Source organism: Varanus komodoensis, unplaced genomic scaffold, assembly GCF_004798865.1.
Source record: "Varanus komodoensis strain SLA01 unplaced genomic scaffold, ASM479886v1 scaffold15, whole genome shotgun sequence".
NCBI classification, from domain to species: Eukaryota; Metazoa; Chordata; class Lepidosauria; order Squamata; family Varanidae; genus Varanus; species Varanus komodoensis.
This window is the reverse complement of record NW_025335440.1, coordinates 21,680,336-21,698,442: the sequence shown is the minus strand read 5'-3', so window position 1 is coordinate 21,698,442 and position 18,107 is coordinate 21,680,336. Positions and strand designations below refer to the sequence as shown.

Below are 18,107 nucleotides of genomic sequence, written 5' to 3'. Positions count from 1 at the left end.
AAGTGCGTTTGGACAAAGCGGCGCTCGCTTTTGGCCGGGCCGCCGACCGGCGTGAACTGGCCCTCGAGGTCGTTGGCCTCTCGGCTGCGTAGTAATATGAAGCCGGTGCCCAGGGCGCCCGAGAGCACCAAGGGCAGCAGCAGGAAGGGCCACGGGTGGGCGCCAACCGAGGCGCCGAGAGCCCGGAGCGCGCGCGACAGGGGCCGCTCCACGCAGTCGGTCCGCCAAATGTGGGGCGGCATGTGCTTTCTCCCGCCCCTTCCTTGCCCGCTAAATCAAAGGCACTTCACAGCTGGTAGACCGGCTGCTGTTCTTCGTCAACGGACGCTTATCGATGGTGGTGCGTACGTTTTCTGCGTGGCCGGTGAGTTCCATATTCAACCGCTGCTCCCCAAGCTCCGTCCTGCAGAATTGCATGGTAGGCTTCTGCTTATGCAAAAACGATGGAGCGTTTCAGGTGCTGAAGTTACGTGGGGTCAGTGGGCCCCCTGGGCGTGCAGGTCAGAAGGTAACTTGAAATTATCCAGCTCAGACCCGGCTTGCTCTCCACAGGCTCTATGGCAGTGCAGTGCAGGACTAGCCTATTGCTTAGAACAGCTTTTAATTCATCAATATGTTTCAAGTACAGGGATGGGCAGCCTTTGCCCCTCCAAAAGTTGTGGCCTGCAGTCCCTATCATTCCTCACCCCTGGCTGTGCTGACCAGTGCTGATGGAACTTAGAGGCCAAAACAACTGGTCAAGTTCCCCATTTCTGCCTTGTAAAATATTTTGAGCTACGTTTCTGTGTTGTAGTTTGGAGGCTGATGCCTCTGTTTGTCTCCTTTTTGTGTTTTGGGTCTGAAGTGAGACAGTATGTCCATCTTCCCTCCACATACACAAACAAATTATCTATTTGGTCTCAGTTGCAAAACGCCTTTCATATGAACTTATGTATCCTTATGTTCTTTAACAGTTATTAATTGCAAATTGAATGTGGAAATTATATTAGACTGCAATAACCCTTATAGGCTGCAAATGTAAGGCAATTACTAGACATCAGTGCCCATAGAAATATATAATTTGCTATGGGTACACTACATAAAGGTGGCTGCAGACCCAAGGAACTGCAGGCACCAGCAAGCCATCACTACTTTGCCCAAATTCAGACAGTGATGCTCATGCAAATGCTTTTTGCCTAAGGCCAGCTTGGAGGGAGGAATGGGAGAGGAAGGCAGCTGACTGTATTTGGTATGTGAGCAGCCAATGTGGGATGCTTTTTCCCTTGTCAGGGCCTCAGTGCCTGCAGTAGCCCAGCACACAAGTGCAATTGCTGTTGACCATCTAGTTCTCTGTAGTCAGGCACATTTCAAGGAAGCTGGGTGATAGTGGGGCTGCATGGACTGAATGAAAATAATGAGCAAACTCCAGATGGAAAGTTAGCAGTCTCTGCTTCGGTTTAAAAGCCTTGTGCCTTCACGCTACATTCCATTAGTTTGCAAAGAGAATGAGCCCTAAGGTCTCCTAGTAACTGTAGGGCTACTGAATTCAGAGGGATGGAGCAGGCAACGGCAATGAAGGCAGATCAAGGCACTTGGGGACAGCGCTAAAGATTCAGGGCACAGCTGAGAAGTTCCAGAGACCATGCCCAGGTGCACTTGCATGCCAGTGTAGATGTTGAGGATCCATGGCCAAGGTATGGTAGGCTCCCTCCTGCAGTGACTCTCCCTTTTCATTAACTTTCTCACCAGTTGCTATTACCAGCTGTTTGCTTCCTCTTTGTCTTAATTACCACCACTTGCTGGTTTGATAGGCAGTCAGCAAGCCAGTGAGCAAGCAGGCAGTGCCTCCTCACCTCCACTGCTGTCTGGGTCAGAGGTAGAAGCAGGTGAACAAATGCAGAGAGTGATGGAGCAAGTTCAAGGAGCTTATCAGTGGACAGATGATGGGGTCTGAGCCTGAGGCAGTGCCCAACTATGCCAAATGACCCACTGAAAAGCTAGCTTCATCTCCATCCATTGTGCAAGGGCTAGCATGGAAGGCAGCTGGACAGTACCTTGTGTTAGTGGCAATACATGTAGATCGGTCTGCAAGTGGATTCCCCTTTGCAGGTGCCTACACCCAGTATGTGAACAGCTGGACTGGTGCTGTGGAGGGCATGGTGGCCGTTGAAGAAAAGGTGGCTACCCTGCCTCCATGTATTAGCTCTATTTATGTCTGTGTGCAGTGGGGGTTACTTCTTAATATAACCGTTGTCAAAAGCAGCTTTCCCTGAGCCTGAAGTCCTACAACTCCCATAATCTCATTTCAATCCCCACACTTTGCCAAACTCCAGGCTTACAACTCAGAATCACAGATTGTCTTAGAGGACCAATCATCACAAACTACTGAATCTATGTGGAAAAAGATACCAGTGGGAGTATCTTTTACAATGTACATAAATGCAAATACTACAAACTGCTTATAGTGTCCAGTGAACCTTTTCAAAGGAAAGTAAACTCCTGGGTAAATGTTTGCACCTTTGAGATTCTCTCTCTTCATAAAAATGGGATGCAAGCACATAGCCATAATCATACATCTGATAAAAGAGTTGGACAAGACCATCTGACCATGGTTGTGCTGTGTAATATATTCTGGCTATCAAAAGATATCCATTGATACAGCCTGTGTGAACAAATAAATGTGAAAGTATGTTTGATGGAAGTGGCATCCATCCATCCATAGACACAACACATTGGCTGGCTAACCAAGGTTTTCCATATGGACATTTTGTGGCTTTTCTTCATGGATGTTTGCCATTAATTGTTGAGAAATTCCAAGTATCTTTCACAAAACCTTACAGTTCCCTGGAATACAGATTGTAAACCACTGCAAAACATAGGTGCATTATTGTTACAATTCTATTAATTCTGTACAGTGTTTATGACAGCACATGTCCAATGTGCTGAACATGGATGGGGGTGGATTGCATCTTTGCACAGGACTATTTTGAAAGAGAGAAAATAAAATAAAGATGACTGTAATACATGAGTGTGATTTGCATTTATTAGGCAGACCTTAAAGCAACATTTCTGAATTAAAATCTCGATACACAAATAGGAATTCTAATCCTGAAGCAATGTATATTTAAAATAGTGCTCAGAATGTTGTACCACAACTGTATAGTTCACAGACAGCCTAGGTCCAGCTTGAGATGAAACACAGAACCAAACTTTATTTTCCTGTTAGTCAAGTTTTCTTCTACACTGCCAGTGTCACTCGTGCTCCTGCTAACATTTCATTTTCCATCTGAGTTTTTTAAAAAACCCAATAAATGAATACACTGAGCAATATAATTTAATTATGAATATTGTAATACCACAAAAAGGCAGACCTATACAAGCATTCAACTCAGGTTCTGGTTTAAAAAGACTTATCAGATTCCAGACATTTAAGGATTTAAAGTTTGTCCAAGTTTTCTAACTGCCAATTCTTACATTGATTTTTCCCTCATTCTTTTTACTGATGGGGATAACATATAAACTGGGGTATCTCAGAATTCAAACTCACCAGTTCAAAATAACCTTACCTCAATGCAAGGTGTGCCCAGACCCATTGCGATTTGGAGCCAGACTTGATTTACCTTGTATGGGGGTTTAAGCTACCACCACTGCCTGCTAGCCTTTCTGCACCACATTCCCTTCTCCCAAATTTGCATGGTGGCTGTCACACCCCTGGCCTGCAGTGACAACTGAGAGGGACCCAAATACAGAGAATCAGTCAGGCACCACTGCCACATTTTAAAGGCAATAAACAAATAAATAAAGCATGTTCTTAAACAGAATGGCTCCAAACGAAGATCTGAATAACATTCATGTTAGTCCACAATAAAATACACCATAATTTGTTGACATGCAATGTTTGCTCTAATGACCCATCAACTCCCTATAAATAGAAATTCTCTATCAAACAGTATACTTGCATTACAGAAGAGCTACATAGATTGCTACATTGTGCAATAAAATCGTTAGGCCTGAACCTTGAAGTGGAAGGAGAGGTGATTTAATTTTCTTTGCAGAGGTAGGCAGCTGCATAAAGTTTCCACTTAAAATAGAAGTTCGTTCAATACTGGGTGACTTTTCAAAGCAGTGGTCTTTGTTTTGGTTCCATATGATTTTCAATCATCTACAAAAGTCAAAGAATGTTAAAAACACAGGAATAAAAATGAGACCGTGAGCAGCCCCAAACATGACTACCAGAAACATGATCTTAAAACAGGTTCTAAATGCATAAGTAGGTGCCATTGACAACACAGAAATTCCCACAAGTGTTGAAAGAGCACTTTGCACAACAGGATAACCAAGGCGATAGAGAGCATCCACTGCCTTCTCATTCACTTTGGGTTTCTCACTGGAAACAAAGGCGTATGAAATATGAGCAGAGTAATCTACTGAAAACCCTATACAAATTACCAGGTTGATCATGGATATGGAGTCAAGATTGATATCCCAATAGGCCATGTAACCAGACACACCAACAACAACAGATGCAATGGCAAAAGTTACCCACAAAGAACAGAGAGGGTTTGGAATAAGCAGCAAGGAAATAACTAACATGACTGTGGTAGCAATCACAACATTCTGAACGGTGTTATGGACTATCACAAGGAACTGATCAAAAAATATAAAAGCTGGGTGATAAACCATCAGTGATACCTTGCAATCTTCAGCAATGCCTCTCAGTTCATTTAAGAGATTTTTCTCATCCACGGCAGTAATAACATTTATCGTCTGTATAAAAAACCGTGAGGCTGATATTTCTGTATCACTCAAGTTAATATCCATTGCAGATTCTGGATTTGCTGTAAACAGGGTAGCTAAATTTTCAAGAAATACTTTACGGTCATCTATATTTAGAGATGTGCGTTTGGCAAAAGCTTCATAATTTCTCAGCCATGACTCTGAGAAATTCTTGATCACATAGAATGAGCGTTCTAATTCTTCCATGCAGTTCTCAATATCTGCACGAACAGAAGAATTCCAATACGCTACACTTTCAGTAACAATTACCATAATTCTTGGACCATAGTCTAAAAAAAACTGATCTTCCAAGTCATAATATGGAACAATGTAGGAATCATCTACAGCTACATTTCGAAGATCTATACCTTCCTTAACATAAACAGTCCCATATATACTACTAGTCAAATACAAGAAATACAGGACTACCACAAACACCTTGGTCCATTTCCGCATAAGGAAGGGACCGTAACGCTTTCTAAACAGCTCATTCATGGGATGCTCAGGTTCTGTCCCAGTAGACTCATCATAAGATCCGCCTGCACAGCACCAATTATACATGCAGCCTTGGGAATCCTGAGGACCTTGTTTGACTTTCCTTAATGTGAGCCAGTGCCTGTTGCCTTCTTCTCTTCTACCATTCAGAGCAAGAACAGCCCCAAGAAATGTCAGGTTGTATATGTAGCAGAAGATGAAGGCTGTTCCTGTGTAAAGGCAAAATGACTGGACTGATGGGAAGGATGTTGCAATTCCGATGTAGAAGACTAAAACATCAGTAAGCGTGGTGATAGTTACTGAGACAGCTGCCTCTGCATAGGCTTCACTCATGCGATCTTCAACTTTGTTCTTCACTTTTGTATGCTGCCAGCAGGACACCAGGATGAACATGTCATCAACACCAATTCCTAAAGAGAGCACAAAGATAAAGTGCATATTCACCTGTGCCATAGGTGAGAGCCAATGTAGTGGTCAGAGTGTTGAACTGGGATTTGGGAGGTCTGGGATCTTGGCTGCACCCAGCCATGGAGCTCACTGAGTAAGTTTGAACCAGTTACTCACTCTCAACTCAGTCTACCTCACAGGGTTGTTGTCAGGATAAAATGGAGAACCTTGTAAGCTGCCTTGGGTTCCTTGCGAACAGAAGATAGGTAGGGTATAAATGTAATGTAATAGAATGAAAAAGGAATATGATTAGTAACTTCTACTTATTTATTTATAACTTCTCATTCCTCTTCCACTGGAGGTTGAATATCACCATGGCTGGACAGTCTATTTAGCCATAATGAGTTTACTCATAAAATACAATGTGGTGATTTTCTGTTGCCTTCTACATTGCCATAGTATGGCCAATTACTATGGCTACTGTCTCACCTGTAGTCTTCCATGAAACACTATCAGCATCCCTTGCCTTATTCTCCAGTTGGCACTGACAATGTAGCTGCCTGAATTTACGTGTAATTCTGAGATGACTTGATGCCTCAATGCCACACAGGTCAAGCTCTTCCACTCAACCTGAAGTTGTTAGCTTTCCCGGGAGTTCAGTTATCTATTGCTACTTGCTAATTAGTGTAGCTGAGGTACATGGCACTACTTACCCAAATCAGTCCACAGGCCAACCCCAACTTCATAAAATGTTTATAACATAATAAATAATAGAAATAATTACTATGAATTTACTCTAGCAGTGGCAACGTTTTATTGGAATACATAATAAGTACAGGGTACCTGTGTTCCCCAGCAATATGAAGGTGCATACATGCATTTTTGGACACATGCTACTTATATGTGAGCTACCATATGGCCCTAGACTTGTCCTTTACTAACATATATTTTGAAGGAGCATAGTGGGAAATATGTATGATTTCATTCAATATTCAGTCTTGATGTGCTGTTTGTATTTCCTACCTGGCTATACATACTTAAGCCAAATAATAATAAAACTAACAGTCGTAGAATTCCTCATTGAACCTACTTTGATCTGTGATTGAGAATCCAGTGAGAATGGACCTGCACGACAATGAAGAGTAAGAAAATAGGAACAAGTTCAGGTTTTCTGGGTAAAGATGACTGCTGGTAAGTAGGTGACAAAGGGGGAAATGGCTGTCAAAGATGAGAATCAGAAAGATGGGAAAGTTGTACACATTAAAAAAAAAGACGTATCACATCCTGCTAGTTTTCTATAGAAAATATAAGGCAGAAATCATAAAGGAATTCAGGTTCATGAGCGACATGCATCTATGGAAGAGAAAAGACATAAATAGTACACTGCTATACACATCTGCTCAGTGACTTCACTGAGACTTACTCCCAGGTACATTGATACAGAATGTTCTTGAGAAGGAACAAAGAGTTAAGGAGTTGCATAGATGGATGGCTATTCCCTCATGCCTAAGCAGTGATACCCACTGAGTTTGTCAGACAGGCATGAGAAATGTATGCCATTACTCACTTACCTAGTATAAGGAATGGTGAATTGGCAGCTGTGATAACAAAGGGTGCCCCACAAAACAACAATAATCCAAAACTGCTGACTATAGATAAACCTGCTGACAACACCCCACAAGTAGCGACCCATACTTTTGTTCGTACATTGTCTAGCCTGCAAAACAGATTAAAAAGAATTTAACTCAATTTAGAGTTGTATGGCTCATGTGTTAATCTGCATAGAATAATACCAGAATACCCTATGGAGTTCTTGTGTGTTAAAGACATTGGCCACATTTGCATGTTAAAGCTAAGCCAGACTGTGGTTTGTTAAATTGTGGCTTGCTGTCACATTTCAGCCCATTCCCACAAATAACAGGCCACAACTGGAAGACATTGTTTGTTCTTGGATTCCAAATTCTGGTTTAACTATGACTTATTGATACATTTGAACTCAGAAATATGGCTTATTCCTGGTTTGTTTCTGCATGCTGCCAAGTTGCTCACTTGTCTTGCTCAGTCACCAATACCTCAGTACCCAACAACCTATATACATAATTGTGTGAGAGGAGGTTTGTTCTAAAATCGATCACTTTACATTTGCTTTTGTTGAACTGCATTTCCATGTTCTAAGTTGGGAGAAGATTTTGGAGTGCTTCATGAACTCTTTTTGTTTTAAGCATCCTAAATAATTTCATGTCATCAGCAAACCTGCCCACTTCACTCCTCACTCCTAATTTCAGATAATTTCTGAAAAGCATTGGTCTTAATGTTGAGCTCTGTGCAACCCCACTGTTTACATCTCTTTTTACCATTTATTCCTACTCTTTGCTTTCTGTTCTTTCTGTCATTGATCAATATGAGGACCTCTCTTCTTATTCTATGATGGGACAGTCCAATTGGAGTGACTTCACTGGAAGCCTTTCAGAAGGCGAAATGAGCTAAGTCTACCAGCCCACCTCTGTCCACATGTCAATTGCCACTCAACTTTATTTATTACATCTGTATGTTGCCCCATAACACAAAGGCTTTCTGAAAGGTTGGTGAGACAGGAATGATACTGCAGTCCTACAGTATCTGCACTTATCTTACTCCCATGGAGCTCAGGACAGCTTACTTTGAATAGATCCATGCAAGATTACATTTATAACATTTTGATTAGCTGCACAGACACCTGAGTAAATTCCATTGTAAATGTATTATTCGCTGTTCAGTAAGTAAGTACTGTTGCTAGTTTTTACACTTTTCAGATGCAGCTAAATGCAGCATGTAAAGATTTTCCCTCCCTGTCCCAAGAACAAAGACAGAAAAATTACCTTGTACATGATATAACTGAAACGACTATTGTTAATACATAAGAGATGGAAACTAATGGCATCACAGTCTGGGCAAGTTTTTCAAATTCTTTTTGTCTAGATATTGAGGTAAAATAGGCTACCTGCAGGATTGAGAGAGAGAAGAAAGAATGTAAGTATTACATGTTTTCTTTCCTATGGTGCATCTTAATGATCTCAAGGGTTTAAATGGCAGGCTGATCATTTTCAAAAATTAAGTTACTGTTACTATGTAATTTTATGTTTTCCCCAGTGAATTTAAACATCTATCTTTATATGTTTATTGAGAATTTCCAACATCCAGAAATAGCCTTCAACCAAAAGCCTGCATATTAATCCAGCTTTTCCAAGATTGTTTGCAAGATTGAGTGCAAAAAAAGGGTATTTAAATACCTGATCAGATTGTATAATAATATATCCAGATGTACAAGATCGATTATGGATTGATTTAAGTATCACCAAAAGAAATACAAGTAGTGGAAGAACTGTTTGAAATGATGAACAAAAATAACGTATGAAGCAGCAGCCGATTAGTAAGCACTTAACACGAGGTGCTTATTTCTTGATGCTTCGCTGTGTGCAGCTGTCCCCACAGGGCCGCCACTTACCCGGACGGAGCTGAGGTTCAAGGTCTCCAGGATGCCCGGGATGCGCTCCAGGAAGGCCTGCAGCCAGAGCTCGCTGGCCTCCCGCTGCGACGCTTCGTCCTCCTGCAAGAAGTAGATGAGGCGCAGCGCTTTGGCTTTCCGCACGGGGCGCGCCGGCCCGGCTCCGGGGCCCAGAGCGACGCCCCCCAGGAAGGGGCCCAGGAAGACGCGGCCTTGGAAGAGCGGGAAGGTGAGGGCCGCGAGCAGCGTCTCGATGCGCGCCGGGTCGCCCTGCACGGCGCTGAGCAGCGGGTTGGGGCTGCTGCAGGTGCCGTTGTTGCGCGCGCAAAGCGCGTCGTACGAGAGCTGCGTGGCGGCGGGGCCGGTGGCGTTGAGCGCTCGCACCGCCGTGTCCAGCGCCAGCAGCTCGGCGAAAGCCGCTCGGGTGAGCAGCGAGTCGCTGTCTCCAGCAGTTGCGGCCAAGACCGTGGCATATTTGCCTTGGCTGATCAGTCTCGCAGCGGAGAAGCGCTGGGCGTCGTCCGTCGGGAAGTTCGTCTGGACGTAGAGCCGCTCGGTCTTGGCGGGGCCCCAAATCGGCGTGTACTGGGTTTCGAGGTCGTTGTTCTCGCGGTTGCTTAGGTACATGAACCCGGGGCTCAAGGCGCCCGAGAGCATCACGGGCAGCAGCAGGAAGGGCCACGGGTGGGCGCCCACTGAGGCGCCGAGGGCTTGGAGCGTGTGCGACAGGAGCCGTACTATGTAGTAGTTGTTGAACTCGAACACCGTCATCTCTTTCCCTCGCCAGCAGTGTTTTGTTAGCGTGTGCTTTGCCCACTCGGACAACCGGAGGCTTGGCAGCGGAGGCACCGGTCGATGTATCTGCCCCTCCGAGCAGAGGCCGCCAGCGGTTGCGAGCGGGCGTTGGAATCTGCCTGACGCCGGTGCGTTCCAATCTTGCGCCGTGTTCGCTTCTCCCGCAGCTCAGGCCCTCGGACGCCAACGGCAGATTTCCGGGGCGTCAAACGAGCCAGGCTGCCTAACTTGGGACTAGGCCTCCACCCTTAATACAAACACAAGGAGAACTCCCGGGCAATGAAAGCCGGTTCGGCCCATTACAGAAGGAGGTGCTAGCCCAGTCTGGGTCCTGTTTGCCTATTTTTCTAATTGTACATATGCATGTATTACTTGGAGAGGAGAACATCTAAAACACCGTTTTCACACCTGCAGTCTGAAATTCGCCTTCCTTATGTCAGGGACACTCACCCCAGCTGGCCTAAAAAGGTTCGTTTGTCTAACCAAGACAGACAACAAACCACCGGCTAGATTTTTAAAAAGCTTTTTATTGAAGGATGCATTCAACAATATAGAGCAGCCTGCTCCTCCCATGTAAGATACCAACATCAGCCACCAACAATCCAAAAGATTTTATACCATTATGTAAAAACTCAACCACTGGGTTATTTTGACCTATCCATCTGCACTTTGATCCTGCTTTCTGTGCATTTGCTAAAGAAAATAGGCCACGTTCCACACTTACCTTAGTGGACTGTTAAATAGAAAGTTAGGTGTCAATAATTGTCTCCTCAGGATTATCACAAGTAAGAATGTCATTTCAGCTGAACAATTTCTCTTACACTAGTGTTACATTCATAAGCACACATAAATTGAATTTCTGTGTGACTTGAGGGGTGCTCTTCAGATTGAGGCCTCAACAAGGTTACAAAGAGTTCAAGCACAGAATAAGAAATTTATATCACTTTAGAAGGCTCACTGCTTGTTCTGGCACATGTGTACACCAGTTCTTAGAGCGGGCAGCAAATTAATTTTGAGCCTGTTGTCTCGTAACTGGGAATTCATTTATTAATTAAAAGATTTTAAAAGTACCTGTAAATAGGTTCCCCTGAAATTAATGGATTTCCCAAATTAAAAATTGCTTTCAAACAAAATTTCCCGAATTCAGTATCAGTTCAAGATCAATCCACTCTCTTGGCAGTTAAGTCACCCCCATTCCTCCAAATCTCTCTCAGAGGATTATCTCTCATGCATGTACACATTGCTTTCTCTTTTCCAGGAGCACTGCTCCCAAACATCCTCTCAAACAAACTATTCATTCACATAAATATGTTTCCCATTCCTGTTTTATAACATGATATGTCTACACTCCCCCACTTAGGAATATCAGAGTTAAGACCCCTATTTATGAACAAGCAAACTCAGAAGTCCCACCTCATCCTTGAGCAGCAAGTGAGCAGCAAGCAGCAAGTGGGTGTCCATGGGCAGTGAGCGCTGGACAGTGAGGAGAGGAGAGGAAGGGAAGGAAGGAAGAAGGGAAAGGGAAGGAGGGAAAAAGTGGCAAGCTGCAAAGTTGGAAGTAGTTCTGCAATGGCAGCGGAACTGTAGTAGTTTTTCATGCAACCCTTGATGCCTACTTTCAGAAAGTGATTTCAGAGGTAACCTTGTGCTCCAGCAGCACAATCAAACCCTGAATCTCCAGCACCAGGTCCATCCTCTCCAACACTGTTCCTCTTTCCATCATCATCCACTTAATGTTAGGGTTAATGTTAGCTCAAGAACTGTTCACCCTTAATAATCTCTTTACTTTTTTTATCATTCTGTCTTTCTCTCTAAACTCCTTTAAGAGTTGTAGTGTATACCTGCACATATACCTATAGATTCTTTCTCTCTTCCACACCTGTAGTTACTTTATTATCACTGTATTATTATCATTATTACAATGCAGCATTATATTTAAGATATTTTAATGTATATGGAAGTGTTTCTTAAGTGTTTTATATGCTTTTTATATATGTGATCTGAGTTACATACAGATTTGGCAAACTCAGGAAGGGAACTCATTCTTCACCTGGGGACTGGATGTACTCTTTACTTCTAGCACAGCCTGGGTAGCTCTTCTCACATTGAACAGACTCTGTGTGTGTAAATATAAGGGGATTAAAAACATGATTTTTACAAATTAGACTTTCCTCTTAGCAATGGACATATGATCATTCCAATGCTGATCATGAACACTCAAAGGAAAAAAAACAAGAAATAGACCAGTCATCTGATACAACAAAGCTCTTGATTAGGTTTGTTGCCATGTGCTAAGTAAAAGTTAAGGATCAATCCTATGCATGATTAAGCATAAAAAGTCCTATAACTTTCAGAATGCCCCATGTCGGTGGGAGCATGCTGGAAGTTGCAGGATCTTGTGTTTTTGTGGTTCCATGTATGGACAGCCAATTCAAGAACGAAATACTGGAGGTTTGTGCAAAGGGGTTCAGTCCTTTCTCCATATTAATGACACTAAAATTATTTTCCCAGTTAAATATAATACCTCACTTTCTCCAGACTAAAAAAGTGCTTTGAAAAATAATAGAAGCAAAACTGGAAGATCATGATATCTTCTAAAAAACCCCATAGATATTTATTAACATTATCTAAAGATTCACAGGGTAAGCAAACAAGATGCACTTAACTTGATACCTCTGCCTCCAATGATTTGCTAGAGGGAAGGAGGAGAGCCAGCGGTTCCCCCCTGTGTGTACTTAAGGATGGAAATTTGCTCCTGCCTGTATGTTAAGTTCTAGGATTCTTTTTCAGGACTGTTACTTTGCCTTGGGAAGATAGTGTGCTGGTCTGCCGCATCTATGCTGTGAAACATGATTAGTGACCGTCGTCATTCAGGTAAGTTGGACAATCTCTTTCAAAATAAAAAATTCAAAGTGCAACTAGATACACCTTCAGGTCAAGCCAGACATGTGCTATGATGAAGAACAGAATGTAAATAGCTGCTGGGGGTGGAAGTGGTGCAGCCTGGATTAAGACTGCAACAGGGGGAGGGAAAGGGGACCTCACTTTTAGTCTTGGTTCCAATTCAGATTGCCCCACACCACAACTCCTATTGAGATGGATAGAAAGGTTCCTGCTGTTGCCAAAGGGAGTGTTAATCCAGATGCAACTAGTGGCCTCAAGTTCCCCTGATCCAAATTCAGACCAGTAGGGGCCAAAGATTAAAGCATTCAGCTGAGGTCCTCATCCAGATTGCAGGCCCACCCTTGGTGATGTACCTTTTATAAAAAACAACAACAACAACAATTTGCATGAATAACAAAATGAGCCAGCTATTTAGGAATGATTTACGGTCTGCCACTAGAGAGCACCAAAGATGCACTTGTTGGTACAAAACCAGTCCTTCAAATATCTGTCAGCTACGTAGTTTTTTTAAATGACGTGTATAGTATGATGTAGTTGATAACACTAGAACCACAGTGTGCCAATATGCATAAATTCTCCAGCTTCACTAAATTCTCTCAGGCTGTTTAGCCAAATAAAATTGAACTTAACACAGAATTGAGCTAGCTCAATCCCTATTAGCTCAACCCCTATTTGGGAATCCTAAGACCACCTACTAAATACTCAACAGAGTGGTAAGTAAGTTCATTACAACACAAGTAAGTAAGTTCATTACAACACAACAGAGTGGTAAGTAAGTTCATTTCTCCACTCTTGATGATCTCTTTCTACTCTCGCATCTAGGTCCCCAGCCAAAAGATACTCAGCTGTGAGGAATTTTTTCTCTAAGTTTTCTAAACTTTGTGCCAGGACTTTCCAACACAAGATCCACTGCTAGCTATTAATGCCAGGGTGAAAACAGATATCAATAAGTATTATTAATTTATCAATTTTGGTGATCTTTGTAACAAGCACTTGGCAGAGGGTGGTTGGAGTGACTAGAAGACACAATTTTAGATGAGTTTTAAATAAGGCCGCCAGACCGGCTGATGGATGCCCTTTCTTGTTTTGTTTAATTGCTGGTAAATTATAGGTGTATATCCATTCAATTTCATCAGGTTTAATGCCTGAGTTAAAAAAAAGTTGAAGTCTTGAAGAAAATTTAAAAGTTCATTATCTTTACATTTTTCCCTCCAGCTATATTCCAGGATAAAAATTTTAATTGTGTGCCGGGGTCATGAGTTTGCATGGAATTTATGCTTCAGGATTTCATTGTTTGGCCCAGGGTGCCCTCCATCCCTGTAACTGGATTTAGCCACATTTGTGTTCAGGTTATTCTCAATATGGTCTTTCAGCTGGTTCTGTACACCTCCATTATAATTGTCAGCAGACCATTGGTGTATGATTGCTGATGTTATTATCCACCTTGAATTGGGGGTGAGAGCATCCAGGAAGCTGAGGTAAAACAATCAGGTTGAAAGGCAATGGATGTGTGGCAGCTGTGAACTTGCAGTGGACCCTCTTCTTGAGCTGTTAGTTCTTTCACATTCTTTTTTGATTCAGATTTTATCCAGACGGGAATTATTTGTTCTTTTTGAGGAAGTTCAGTAAAAGCAAGCTACTAAGAATTGGGGTCTGCCTGGAGCCCAAATGCTGTCTTTGGTGGGTGAGCATTGAACCATAATAGGTAAAACAGCAATGGCAATTTTTCGCAAACTTGAACACATTGCCTGTCAAATAGATACAGTACAGAAGGAGTTAATTAATAACGCAAGGATTGAAAACAAAAACCAACATCTCAAAAAAACAAAAACAAAACCCAAAACCAAAACCCCAAGTCCTACAGCTAAGATGTCTGACTGGGACTGGGGAGGAGATAAGGCTGGAAAGAATAGGAATTGGAATGAACCTGTAAAAGGAATTGCCTCATGGTGCCTCTAAACGGAGCAAATAACTCTTGAGATAACTGAAGATCTAAGCAGAGGAAGATGGTTGAATAGGCAGAGAGCATTAGGACATTAGGCTGCTGCCAGTGAAAAGGAAACACAAGGCTGATAAATCGCCCTCCTCCAGGTAATCTGAAATTGGTCAATAGCCAGAATTTACTGCTACTGATAAGACAACCTCTTTCAGTGGGAAAAAAAGCAGTCCAGCATCAAATGTTCTGGGAAACGCTGACACAGAGTAAGCTGATTGATCTAGAATAAATGACAACATGCATTGAAAAATCACTTGCGTTCATAAAGGGTTCTTCCTCAGGTAGCAGTGTAGGTTCAATGGAACAAACCCCAGCAGTGACCATTCAGTCAACACAGAGTTATGTCTGCCCCCACAGACACAACCAAAAGAAGACATCAATCCCATACCTCACAGTTGGGTACAAAATATGGATTGACAAAATGGATCCTTTTGAATTCTAGGTGGGATCCACATGAAATATGGTCAAATCAAAGACTGTATGAGTACCCATGTAGTGAACCAAGTTATGGCTCTTCAGTATTCTGCCACACTACAGACGCATGTATTCAAGGCATATAGCCTCACAACTGAACCTTAAAAATTGTGGATCTGTAGTCTCATTTTTAAACCTGTGATATTTGGAGTGAGTAAACATGGTTGTACACACTATTTGATCCACTCTGCAGGTATGTTTCATCTTTGGGTTGTTTCTTCTGACATGCAAGGAAGGAAATTTCCTGAACAAACCAGAGAATTAACTCCGAATCAAACTACAGCTTTTTCTCTGGCTTGCTGAGGAAGAGACAAACTAGAGTTTTTGCATGCTATGCTATGAGAAAATGAAAGTAAATGACATTTATTGTTGCATGGGTGTGTTTATTAAAACCTATCTCTGTGTGGTTCAGGTGGAATATATCATATCAGAGTTTTTCTGTAGTCATATGTAATAAGCCAGTGTAATAAGCTAAAGGAGGATAATTTCACAGAATCACTCATAGAAAGGGCAGTCCCTTTAGATATTGATTTGTTCAGTATTTTTATGGTTTTGTTTGTGTGATACAATAAATTATGAAGTTTATATGACATGCAGTCATTTGTTTTTCCTTGTAGCATTCCTTGACTGTGAAGGCCTCATGGGGTCAAACCAGACATGTTTGTCACATAGTCAGCCCTAGTGCATAGTCTAAAAAGAAACAGTATGTGGAGAAGGGTGATCTGGATTAGGACCTTAGGGTAAATTGTAAGGGCTTCCACCCTTTCCTCTGTACCTTGAATCACAAACACACACCACACACCCATATCTGCTGCATGCATGAGGTGGGCAGAGATCCCATTAAATTAGCATAAGGACAGACTGAGTCCCCTATCTGCAGGACATCTGATTAATTCAGAAGGACATTCATAAGTTAAGGAATGTAAACACAAAAATACCCCCTGGAACAAACTTCAGTCCATATTAGCAAGTAAAAACTATGCTTTCTGTTACTTGTCAAAGTACACATCAGCCAGCGTCTTATGTTCACTTGTCTGGGAGGATGTCTCTCTGAACTCAACAGGCATGAGTAAGCATGCATAGGATTGCAATTTAAGGACAGCACGGGATTGATTGATTATTCACTTCAGTGCCATTAGAAGCACGAGTAAATGACAAGTTTCCAATTTGCCCTGGTTCAGACGCAGAGTGTGTTTTTGAGCTAATTTCATCCCCATCTGAATCATGTGCCTGGATGTCTATGGTATTCCTTTAGTCATCTGCCTCATATGCTTTGAATGGCTGGGATGGTTATGTATGAACGGATTGAATCCCTATTGTAGGACTTCTATGTTAGGCGTGAGTTGACTCAACCATAGTCCAGTGGTATAACCAGCATATTCTGTGGCTGATACTGTGGACAGAAATCAGCAGATTGACCTGGCAGTGTCAGAGAGGTGACCTGAGTGATTCAGCTTTGGTGAAATGCCTATACTGGTTCCTAGATAGGGATAACGTAGTTACTGTAGTTCATACACTGGCAACTTCACATATTGCTGTTTACACGTATCAGTGGCAAACTGTTAGTTCCCACCTGGTGTATGTGGGGCTGCCCTTGCACCTAGTTTGAAAGCTGCAGCTATTGCAGGATGCAGCAGTTGGGGTGCTTGCTGGGACACCCAGCCATGTTAACGTTGCTTCTGCCCTGAAAGAACTGCATGGCCTTCCTGTTAGCTACTGAACCATGTTCTAGGTTACATTGTTGACATAAAAGTCCTAAGCAACTTGGGCCCTGGATGCTTAGCATAACACCTTCCCTATATATCCCCAACCAGCTGATGATTTTAAAAGGGCTTTGCTGGCATTCAACAGCCAACAAAATGTTGCTAGGTAATATTCCAAAGGGCAGCTTCCTAGTGGTGAAGCTCATGCCTTGGAATACTATCCCCCATTTTGGGAGCCAGAAAATACAGTTTCCTTTATTGCTTTACCTCAATAAAATGTCCTTTATTGAAAATTAACGAGGAAAACAAAAATAGTCTTAAGCAGTTTTGTGATGTTTCTCGTACTTGGAAAAGCCCGGACCAACCCTGAGCATCCTCTGATATCCTGAAAGAGTTCAACTTTGACTAATCCCTTTAAAGTGCAATCTAATGGCCTTCTAGATGGCCATAGGAAAATTTGAAGACCCAGCTCCAACCTTGGCAAAACTGCTCTTGACAAAACTGGGGTTCCAATTCAGAGCACCCTCCCTTCACCCTTAGAATTTGGGGTGGTTGTTTCTGAGCTGACCACAGCTCTGAAGTCACAAGTGCAAACTAGGAGCCAGTTACTCGTAATCTCTTTAACTATTTAAAGACTTGTGTTTTGAGCCTTGTGGAAGGAAAAGCAACTGAGGAGATGATTTACACTAGAGAAGTCTCTGTCTCCCAGTGCTTCTCTGCTCTTGCTCCCTGCTCCATTTTCTGAATTTTGTGAATCCAATCCATATGTATAAAATAAACTTATATTCGAAACATACAACTGCAATGAATTTACATTTGGCCTCGGGTCTGGTATGCATTTCTAATAAAGGTCTGATTGCTCACATATTCCTAAACTCAAGGAACATGTAGTGTTTTATAAACCTGAGTGCATGGGCTCATTCAGTCTTATTTCCGTGTAAACCTTCCAGTAAGACATGTGACTATAAAACATTTTTTGCCCTCTTATTATCTCATAAGTAAACCATTCATTATGATAAGCTGTCACAGGAGATGATTCTATATAATTGTTTCTGAAAAGGAAACTCTCTTGCTCAGCTCAAAATTGATGTATTAAATATCCTCATGTCTACTG

At 42.3% G+C, this 18,107-nt stretch overlaps 1 protein-coding gene across 1 annotated transcript; it reads right to left on the bottom strand.

Annotated features, from left to right (window-relative positions):
• Positions 1-4,137: 4,137 nt before the first annotated feature.
• LOC123020830 (patched domain-containing protein 3-like) lies at positions 4,138-9,892 on the bottom strand. The gene is made up of 4 exons (XM_044425017.1): positions 9,122-9,892; positions 8,496-8,617; positions 7,209-7,354; positions 4,138-5,660 (listed from the first exon to the last, which is right to left on the bottom strand). Exons 1-4 carry the CDS (start codon positions 9,890-9,892, stop codon positions 4,138-4,140), a joined length of 2,562 nt encoding a protein of 853 aa, XP_044280952.1.
• Between the last annotated feature and the right edge of the window lie 8,215 nt (positions 9,893-18,107).